Source organism: Belonocnema kinseyi, chromosome 3 (assembly GCF_010883055.1).
Source record: "Belonocnema kinseyi isolate 2016_QV_RU_SX_M_011 chromosome 3, B_treatae_v1, whole genome shotgun sequence".
Lineage (NCBI taxonomy): Eukaryota > Metazoa > Arthropoda > Insecta > Hymenoptera > Cynipidae > Belonocnema > Belonocnema kinseyi.
Genome location: NC_046659.1, coordinates 46,692,009 through 46,703,664, shown reverse-complemented (window position 1 = coordinate 46,703,664; position 11,656 = coordinate 46,692,009). Strand labels below are relative to the sequence as shown.

At 35.3% G+C, this 11,656-nt stretch overlaps 1 protein-coding gene across 7 annotated transcripts in view; it reads left to right on the top strand.

The window, feature by feature from the left end:
* Positions 1–11,656, top strand: part of LOC117170322 (serine/threonine-protein kinase fray2) — a 109,868-nt gene that overhangs the window by 34,986 nt on the left and 63,226 nt on the right. For all 7 annotated transcript variants that reach the window (XM_033357031.1, XM_033357025.1, XM_033357026.1 and 4 more), the window contains 2 exons: positions 2,771–2,901; positions 10,172–10,838. In XM_033357031.1, coding sequence (XP_033212922.1) covers positions 2,771–2,901; positions 10,172–10,838 — 798 coding nt within the window. The remainder of the gene's footprint in view (positions 1–2,770; positions 2,902–10,171; positions 10,839–11,656) is intronic.

Sequence of the window (11,656 nt, the reverse complement as noted above, 5' to 3'; positions counted from 1 at the left end):
AGCACAACATTTTACCGCACTACTGTCGAAATACTGCTATCGTTTAACATATTTAATCTGCAGGCCGCCACGGGCTTGATGGTGAGATGGAAGCGCTCCAAACGTATTAGTGCCCTCAGAGTGATCCTGAGTGTCGACTTCGAGGCACTAGTGATGTCTCTCAGAATCAGTCCCCTGATCCTTTCCAGTCGGGACTTGACAGAAGAAAGTTCGACTCAGCTCCACCAGACCACCGCCGCATAGGTTAGCCTGGGTCACAGGATCGCTGTGTAGATCCACATATGTGTCTCCGGTTTCAAGTTCCAGATTTTTCCTGTCTCTCTCCTACAGAGCCAAACAGTCGCTACTAGCATCTTGCACTTGTTTTCTAGTTGCAGGTTCCATGATAGCTTTTTATCCAGAATGACTCCTAGATATTTGGCTCATCCTTTGATTTCTAGTTATTGTCCTGCCAGTTGCAATGTACTCGTGGTTTCTCACTTATACCTTCTGACGAATACAACTCTGCCCCTCTTACTCGGATTGACTGATAGTCCAGTCTTCATAGACCACGAATGTACTATCCACCAAGCACCACAGCAAGGGTGATAAAACACCTCCCTGTGGACATCCCGTGTCAACGGTTGCACATAAAGTGGTATCATCCTTAGTCGTAGTTAGATTCCTGTGGGCCAACATGTGGCAGGTCCATTCCACGACTGCAAATAGTCAGACCGTTCATAGGCTATCATACCAACGGAGGGCTGTTTCTTGGTCGTTGTGCGGACCACAAGTCGTTCCTGTGCCGATTCCAAAAACTGGAGATCGGTCCGGGAGGGACCTCGAACCAGGGAACCAGAAAAGCCGTGTTAGTTAAGCTGTTTCACCCTTCTATCATACTACAAGCATGCATACCGGAAGAGCCTGTTTATAAGGGTCCTTTCATCCATATCCATACGCATGCAGGCCGAGGTCCGTTTGACCCCTATGTCCCGCACGCTTAAGCCTCCCAAACAACTACAAGGTCTTACAGCCCCTAAGGAAGGTTTCGCGCGGATTTATTTCAACTATTTTTCTCGTAAATTGTTTTCTATCCAAGCAAAGGTTTTGAGTTTTATTCATCTCACATTGAGCCCTCTTCGCTGACAAAATGTGATTAAAATTCGCGTGCCTTGTCACACGTACTCCCCTTGTAAGTATTTTTACAACTTGGAAGAAAAAAAGAATACTTTGCCTCTTTGGTGTAGGATATACTATGCTGCCCTATAACGGAAAAACATAGATAAGGGACAGTTTTTCGAAAAATGTTTTTTTTTTATATCAGTGGAATCGTGAGACTGACTATCATGGTTAACATTATAATTTTTAATTATTGATCATGAAAAATAAATGTTTAAAATTCCAAATATTGAGGAAATGGACCAAATGCAACATAAAAATGGGAAAGTACTTTGCGGTGCCTGAAATTTGAAAGAGAAGGCGAATTAGTCATGAAATACAAGGGAAGAATATGTGTAAAGTACTTAGCGAATCTTTCATCTGGCAAAAGTGGCCGAGCACGCTGCTTGGTGTAAAATCCAAACTCCGCATGTGCCAGTATGCACAAGCAACTTTGCCTACTTCTTAGCTAGGATTTGATTCCAGAAAAATCCGCAAGTACATTTTTTAATAGAAATTGTTTAAAAAATCAATTTTTTCTTGCAAAACCAGAAAGAGCATATGCGTTTCACCAAAAGGGGTACTTGCATTTTTGAAAATGTGTTCCTACACTAAAGTTCTTAGCGCAAATGGTTTTTCTTGAATATCCCCGTTTAACTCAGAGAGCACTTACATAACTTTTTAGTTTGGTCGGCAGTATTAAAAGTCGGTATTGACAATTTTCTTAGAAATTTAATTTTTATTATTTCTAACAACCAACAAAGAAAAAACTATTAAATCCGTTAATAATTGAAGCTTGCTCTACAGCAGTGCATTGTGCCCCAGCGTGGCGCGGCCGCTATCCTGACGTGTGAGTGCAACTTTTCTCCCTCTGGCGAAGAGCAGCAATACCACTCTGAGGCGATGCTGCTACGCTTTTTCCTGCACGTGCTCACGAGCTGTACGTGCGCTCACCTTCGTGATTTTCTTGCACAAATTTATTGCTTTTAAAACCTAAAAGCTTTTCCGAAGTAATTTTTATTTTTTGAAGTGCTGATTGTATATACCGTATATTATATAAGATAACATTAATGTGAGTTCTTTTCCTAAAGCGGGCGCACGTTAACGCAAACGGAGCGTGCTGCTGCACAAGGCTTGTGGTGGCTCTGCGTGCTTGGTCGCATCCAAGCGGTTTTCCGAAATTTCTTTCGTGTAAGTGACGTATAATGAACTGTTACAGATGCAGAACACGCTTCAATTTTTACAGGATAAATTAAACAGTAAATTCCAGATACATCCTACTGTGCCGCGGGTGACGAAATAGAACGTTTAATTGTTTCTATAAACACAGTGTTAGTTTTAAGCATAGCATGTAAAAAATTAATTTTTTTAAAGAATACTGCATATAGTGCAATTAAATCAATATTATATAAAACATCATCATTTAAAATTACGTAAAAATAAGTTTAATTTGAGTAAGCAACGACTCATCTATAAAGTACCCCACTAACAATGATAAAAACTCGTGGACATAAGCAATTAAAACATTCAAATAGATTTAATGAGGAGTGATCGACGTGGTTTTGGAACTGGTATAGTTTAAGTAAGAACTCTCCGAAGATGATGTTATATAATTGCATTTTTATTTCTTTAGGAGAGCAATAACAACAATTCGTCGGATGAATCGGGCAGCGAACGTGTAAACAGCCCTCCACCCATTGGAAGAATTCCGAATGTGACAAAAACAGATTCACCCATAAATTATCCTTCTCCCCCGAGTCTGAGGTATGATAGTTTTCTAGTATTACTTTAAATCAAATATTGAGTTTCAATAGAGGAAAGGTGCCGGCAGTTCGGCGTGTACGGGTAATCCAACGGAATATCTGAAAAATAGTTGTTGCATGAAATGAGATGAGCATATTTTTAGAAACCTGAAGCAGTGAATAACGTTATGGAGAAAATAAATAATTTTTTTAGGTTTCTAATACTTAAAAAATGCTTATTAACGTCTATTTGGTCACATTCAAACATATGTGACGTCTCTAAAATATACAACTGAGCACCAATAAAAATGAGAAATAGAAAATAAAAGCCGAATGAAGAAGGTTCAAAGATATAAACAAAAAATAGATTTGGAAATCAGCGAAGTCCCTAAAGAAGGTACACTCGGACTCAGAACGTATGAGGCTTAAATTACAAGCGATCCACAGGAACGAGCGTCCCAACTCCGCAGGAGCATGTGGAATTTTCTCCCCTATACCCCCACCCTTTTCGAAAGTTTCGCGAAAGTGTGCGCTGCTTTAAATTGAAAATTTGTTCACTGCGTTTTAATTAATGGCGATTTTGACGTTTCATGATGTAGATATTGAGAATTTGTCACAAATTGTTAGTCGTTTTCATCACAATTCGTACTTGTTTATTGAATAAAATAAATTTTCGATCCCTAATCATTAAAATTTAGATTGATTAAAATACAAGTTGCAGTTTGTTTTTATTGTATAGAATAATCAATTGTTTTATTGAAATAATGTATTCATTTATAATTCATATAATTTTTTTATTTTCGAATTTTCGCTTGCATTTTTTTTGTGGGTCTTTTTATTATTGTTGAATTCCTGAAAAACAGCCGCGAACCTTCCAAATATTAAAATATTCTTTCAAATTCACGAAAATTTGAATACTTACTACGCAACTTGAGGGATCCATGATATTGGAACCACAAGTAGAACAGTGTACAATATAATTTAAAAAAACAAACAAAGAAACACCTACTGCGCATTCTAACCTTTTGAGCGAGTCAATTCTTTATGTTTACGTTCAAACAATCATCGAATTCGAATTGCACATACGTGCATATGCGAAGTCGGCCTGTGTGCGTTCTCACGCATTACCCCAAAATCTATGAATCGCAGGAAGAGAAGTCTCTTTCACGGTCGTGTGCTTGGAGATCACGATTCTCCAACCTCTTGTACGTTCGGAGCCCGTGTGTACATTATTAGCTAAGAAGTGTTTTGTGCCTGTATGTGATTCTAGCAATTCTACTTTTTTCCTCTGTTTTCATTGACATTAAATGCGAGTGCGCCAGGTTATGATCGTAATATGTAAATGGAATGGGTAGAATCGTGAGAGACTATCTCAATTCTTTTCTTCGTAATTATTATTAATTATAAATTTAATTATTGATGCGCTTGGAAAAAATTCGGCTTCTAAAGAATCAAAATATATTTTTTTGTCTCATTTCATACAATAGCCATACTCTTAACTGCTTAGGCAGACACTTTTCCTTGCAATTTTAGCTACCCGAAGGGTTAGACTTTATTTTCGCACATAAAGATTTTCAGGTTAATTTAAAAATGACCATTTGTTGGTGTTCAGTGTTTTTGACTCCCTATAGATACTCTTTCCCTACACTATTCTTCCATAAAATTTTAAGTCCTGTCACTAAAGTTCTTATACAGCAAAGCTAGATTTTACAATATTTATGTTCTTGCAGGCTTCGGACAGATTTATTTTATTGCTACTTTCTTTCGTGAATTTCATAATTTCTTCAGCTAAAGGCTACTTAAAGCTACATTTATTGCTTAAAACAACTAGACGGGAAAAATTTGGGTGAAGGCGGGTGCCAGCTACCATACACCGTTGATTCTGCGAATGCGGTATCAGAGTAATCCCATACGGTGAACGTATGCTGTTCGAGGCTGGTATACCAGCAGTTCGGAAGAAGCGTGACACGGATGTTCTAAAGCATCGCGTGTGTTACCGAATTGCTGGTATACCAGCATTGAACAGCACGCGTTCCCCGTGTGGCATTACTCTGGTCCCGCATCCGCAGAATCAACGGTGTATGGACACTGGCACATAGTGCGTTCGCTAGTAGAGATAAGCGGGCCCCCAAAGAATTAAATCACCATAGTAACATTTTCAAACCGACAGAGGTCCAGCCCACACGGACACTACTAGCTCTATGGTATCAGGTACCCGCCTCCGCCCAGATTTGTTTCCGTTTACCTTTTTTTATTCATGCAAATATACTTTTTCTAAAATACGTAAATATGACAGTCATAGATATTTAGTGCTTATAACGCATTTTGTGCAATAATTTTGTAGATATTCCGTTTGACTACCTGTGCAAGTCAAACAACTATGGACACTTTTCTCCTATTGCAATTTTGCCTTACACTCGTATAGTAAAAGTGTGGTAAAATCTTTTTAAAAATTTTAACAGTGTGAGTATCATAAGCTGAAGATTGTAAAATTTGATATTAAATTGATCACTTTAAAACTCCAGTCATTTATAATTAAGTTAGTTTTGAATTAATACAAAAGCGCCAATATGAGAAGAATTTCGGGGGTTGTCTCGCACTGGTATTGTGACTAAATCAGTCTCTGGAAACGTAAACATTCAGGGCCGGCTGAACCATTTCTGTTGGATTTTTTTCCGTAGTAAAAAAGTATTTATCAATTTCGTCCCTTTTTTTACCTAATTCATATAATAATTTAAACTTGAAGAAAAATTAAAATGTCGTCAATACATATAAATTTAAGATAAAACTCCAAATTTTATCTCGAACACCAAATTGTATTCAAGTGGTTTAAATGTACTCAAATTTATAAAATTGTAATTAAAAGTAAACAAGTTTTTTGTTATAAAAGACTTGATTCTTTAAGGGAGTAATCCCGGTAATGTAATTACAAATGAGAATCGTTTGATACTTGGATGACACTAATATTAAAACGCACTGAAGATCTGGTTAACATTTTGGAACCTTTCAGAGCTTCATAGTCAAGAAATCAATTATTGAAAATAAAATGTGGTCTTATGAGAAGACGTACTTCGTGTTGTATATAAGAAAATTAAAAAATGAAAACATTCTGAAATAATTCTGACATATATAGAATGTTATCAGAAATCCAAATCTGCGTTGAAAAGTATCATTCAAAGCCTATAAGAATAGAAAAATAATTATTTATAACGTAAATGTATGACTGACGTCAGCGAACTGAAGGTATGGTAACGTCGTATCCGTTCCGCGTGCCCTAGTTTATGCGCGAATTTCGAATAATCGTGTGAATCAATAACAAGTCGAAGCGTTCTCTCAACTGACTTGCTACGTACCGGGGGTACTTTCTTAACTACAAAAAAAAAAAAGAATTTTCAAGAATAAGTTAAATGTTCAACTAAACAGTTTAATTTACAAATGAATGCATTTTTGACAGAGTAGTTCAATTTTCAACAAAGTAGTTCAATTTTTGAACAAAATCATTAATTATCAACCAATTATTTAATGAAATTTTCAGCAAAAAGGACAAATTATGTACGAGATAGTTGAATTCTCAATCCAAAAATATGCTTTCACATAAAAAAAGTTAATTTCATCATTTTCCACAAATGAATTCTAAACCCGAAAATATGCTTTCAGATACAAAAAGTTAATTTAATCATTTTCCACAAATTATTTTAAAAAATTTAACAATGTAATTTTTATCAAATGTTTAAATTCTCTGCGAAAATAGTGGCATTTTCAATATATAAAAAAAAGATGTTTTGCATTTTTAGTCAGAAAGGTAATTCGCAACTAAAAAAGTTATTTTAAACCAAATAGTTAAATTTTTTACAAAAGCATGCTTTTTAAAAAAAGAGTAGAGTTTTATAAAAGATGAAATTTCTTTTAATAGCGACGAGTTTTAAAAACAATAACACGAATTTTTCGCACTATAATGAAATAGTCAAATTTTCATTTTATACAAGTATTTTCAGTTTTGTGATGAACTTTGGGAAAAACTACAGAGTTTCATAAAAAAACAAGGTCTTCACAAATTTTTTAATTAGGACTTAATAAGGTAGATGTACTGGTAATCGTCACTGCATTAGTTATCGTCAGATGGCCCAGTATTTTTTATATAACAAGACTAACGAATTTGCATACTTTGAATTTTAATCGTAAATAAAAATTGACTCCTATCCAACATCATGTTAAGTCATCAAAATTGAGTTTTTTTTAAATCTGCTTCAATCGGTTAAGCCCTTTGCGAAAATAAGAATTCTATTTTAAATAAGATTACAAGCATTTTTAATTTCCAATTTGGATTAAGGTGACGATTACTAGTACATTTACCTTAATAGTTTGGAATAAAAACAGTTTACATATTATTAATTTTAAAATCTAACACTACTCAAATCGATACACCTCTCTAAACACTGAGAATGAACTAACGCATATGCTAACAGCTGATACAATTATCCACTGCCGGTGCTGCCCGCTGTTATCGCTCCGCTACTGGTGGCAATGCATTGTTGACACTGCCTGTGCGCTGAAAAACTACGTGGGTCAGCAGGTCTAGGAAGAACGAAATCAGTCGTTCTTATATTGGTGCTATTGTGTAGTAAAATACATCTTAAAAATTGAAAAGTTTAGGGACGATCTGTCAATTTGGAACTCTTTAATTTCGAAATAGTTTTATTTCAATTTTCTATTTATTTCTATCTTCAACGAACTTTTAATCAGAAATTGAATTTAAGGTTGAAAAATATTTAACCATTTAAATTTGAAACTAAGCAATTTTAAATTATTCAATTTTTGGCGCTCTCAATTAAAAATCGACTTCAATTTGAAATTGTACTTCGAGCTTCTTAATTTTTTATTGCCTAATATTTAACGTTTAAAAATTGGAATACTTAAATTTATTTAAATTTCTGCAATTTAAAGGTTTTTTAACTAAAACATTCAATTTGTTAAGATCTTATTTTTTCGAGGTAACTTAAAGAAAATTACAACTTCATTTCCTGAAAGATCATCTTTGCCACATTTTTGCACCGTAGAACAGTTCGAAGCCTATTCTTAGTTTTCAGAATTTTAATATTCTAACCTAATTGTTAGCGTAAATTTTGTGGGTTAAGAATTTAAATTATGCAGAGATATAATATAATGTATGCATTATTACATTATTATCATAAAATCGTTGAGCCTATTTATGCCACGATCAGTTTCTATTATATTCGATAACCAATCAGGAGCATTCAGTATTGCTACAAAGTTATAATATGAGAAGTGACAATACACCCACTGTGTATAACAGCGCGAATGAAAATGCAGATGTTCGGTTTTTGAATTTCAAAATTCAATAAGATTTCAATACAATGTGCAAGTAAAGTAGTTATCATGCGACAATAACATTAAAAAGTTTACGCTTAGATAGATGTAAGGAATGGCATGTTCACTCCTAACCATTGGTGACTATTTTTAATTGAGTTTGTACGCTGGCATAGAAGCATCTTGTATACGAATACACACATTTAAAGTAACAGTTCGTAAGGCAACGATAGAGGCAACATCGCAATTTCATTCTTGAAGAAAGTTGTGTTAACAGTTGTAACCACAAAAACATATTGTAAAAATGTCGACACAATTAAAGCACAAAGGGAAATTTATTTTTAGAAAAGTGCTGAATAAACGTTTGAAGGCTGTTGAAGCTATGTGCGAAGCCAACAAAAATAAAAACATTCAGCAGTGTTGCCACATCGTCACTCCCTACCTCCGCCGTGTGTCACAAGAGAATAGAAATATTATTCTTTTCGACATTATATGTTTTATACTAAACGCACAATAATTTTGATTTTCTTAAATAAAATCCGTAATAAGTTTCGTTTTTATACTAGACTTTATAATATGGCGATTGCGGATGTTAGCTTTCGGAGGCCCATGCAAAAAGTACTGAACATAATTGATAATATTTGACTTTCTAAATAGACGATAGATAACAATATTTTCTAAACATTTGGAATATTTTAGACAATTCTAAAGTAGGATCCGGTTTCGGGACAACTGCCTTAAGGTAGACATCCCAGTAAGCGTAACCGTCCGAGTAATCGTGTTTTTAGGTTTGAAGGTAAAAAATAAGTATTTCTTTGACAATAAACTAATTATATATTTCGAGGAAACTTGGAAATTCTCGAACTAGAAGCCAAAATGCTTTAATAAAATATTTGTGCAAATTGATAAAAAAATTCATTTTTTTAGTCGCTCACGGTTTTTTTTTACAAAAACCGTTTAACATGTTTCACGAAGGCTAAGGCCCACTCATAATTACTCATACATCAAAGTTTTGTGCGTCATGATTGCTGGGTCATCCGTATTCTGTGACTACAAACAAAAAATTCGTCATCATTTTGCAGCCCATAGTTTCGATTTTATGTATGAATTTTGAAATCTGAAAACCGAACACAATACGCTGAGTCATTAACGGATTAAACCCTTTTTTTACTTTAAGATGCCAAACGACAACTGTTTTTTGACTAGACTGAAATTATTCGATTAGTTTCAGCTTTTTTACACCGCACTGGTATACAAGGTTAAAATGGTTAAATTGTCGTAAATCGAATTTCTTTAAAGTTTCATTGATAGGAAAAGTAAAGCAGTTTATGTTTGCTACATTAAAAAATTTGTATACTAAAAAAACAATGTTCTGTTGACTATTTTTATTATCTTTTGAATAATATGTGTATTCAGACATCAGTTCTCTGCGGTCGTTTGGCTTAAAATGCGCAAAAAGAAACGGTGAAATCGATTTTGCTTTCACGATCCTCTTAACCTCTTAGTATGCTTGTGGCACGGTCGTATACACAGGTCCAGGGACTCGGGTGCTGGATAGGAAGTCGCCTTATTGAAGCTTCGCCTTACGTTTAATTAAGAAATTTGCCACATTTTGTATAGAATACACACCATATACCAGTGATCTTACACTTCTCGGCTAGTAAGGGACTACGCGCGGTGTTCAGTTCAGAAAACTTTTAGCCTTAGAGTAAGAGAACTCCCCACCACGAGAGTATCCGAATCTGCGTATACGACCGTGGCTTGTGGCAAACTTAACCCATTCTTTACGTGGAAGTTAAAAGCTGTTCATAAAATCTATATCCGGAAATTATAGACAGCTGTTAGAACACAAATTAAAAGTAAAAATGGGTAAAGTTAAATAAGTCACTAAAAAATGCTTGTTTACGAGCTAAATAATAATATGAATCTGTGGTACACCCCTGCAGAACGTAATCCTTTTACAGGCGACTGGACCATGAGAATAATTCTTCCAATACCCAAGAGGAATCAAAGCGAAGTGATAGATCTGAACGAAGTCGACACTCATCAGACAAAACTCGCAGATCTTCGTATGAAGATAGAAGACGAGGAAGTGATTACAGAGATAACAAAGACTCCAGAAAATCAAGAGATGACGATAGGAGATCTCGTGATGATGACAGAAGAAGAGAAAGAGATAAAGTGTCGTCTAGTAAAGATGAGAGGGACAGAAGCCATCGGGATGATCGGAGGGATCGAGATAGGGAGAGAGATAGAGACAAGGACAGAGGCAGAGACAGACGAAGGGACAGAGATCGAGACAGGGATCGACGTCACTCAAAGGAAGGTCGTTCCAAGGATCGACACAGAGATGAGAGGTCGAGCTACCACAAGGAAAGGGATCGCACAAGATCACGGTCAAGGTCCAGAGATAAGAATCAATCCAATTACAGATCTTTGAGTTACAGAGAGGAAAAAAATAGGAATAAGCTCGCACAATTGGAGAAGCTAGGAATCGAGTTGAAGTCTCCTGAGGGCGAAGCTGTGGCAATAAACTCACAGGAACCAAATTATTACAATCCTCTTGCCACGGCTACTCAGGGAAAATATGCAGAGCAGATTCAAAAGAGGAAACTACTTTGGGCTAATAAGGTGAGGATTTCTATATATATTTTTTTAATGATTCCTCTGTGAATTAAGCTTGTATGATAATTAAACAGAGTTGAATTTTCCCTTACAATATTTTAGCAAACCAGACAGATAACGTGATGAATCGATAACCGATTACTAATTAGAGATTGTCCGCTTAGCTGGGAAACCGAAAACTTAATTTCTTTAAACAAGAACCTTCTAATCTGTTGTAAAATGGTTAAGTTGATTAAGAATTTCAGTCTCTTTTTTCAAACCAATTATCACCAATTATCCTTCTATGTTCCATAACACTGTGCCCTTTGTACTGTGCCCTTTTACATAATCCTTTCTAATAAGGGAATGTCTACAAAACTATGTGGTTCACAGACGTTATTTCCAAAATGCTACTCTCTGAGGCTTAAAAACACATCAAAGTCGCAGAAGGCGTCAGGTTCTTCTTTAAGCGACAGTGACCTGTGAACACTTCAACCAATATTTTCACCTGCTTTCTTTAGATATTCAATAGGTTTTTTTTTATACTTTACTCAATATGGTTCTTTGATAAACTTTTTAGAATGTATCATATCTTTAACTATCTTCCAATATCTCGCGTGTTCTTCTTGGTTTCATGAAATCAGCATTATCCATCGGGTTTTCCGAGGACAGAAGCTCTTCCACTACGATCGTGGGCTCCAGGCATATAAAGTATTCCCGCCTAAATCCTTATCAATCCCAGATAGGGTTTATACCAGGTGTATACATATGAAACCGGTATTTTTTCAAGAAAAAAACACATTTATTTCAAGAGAATGATAACAAATATTTTATTCAAAGTATGC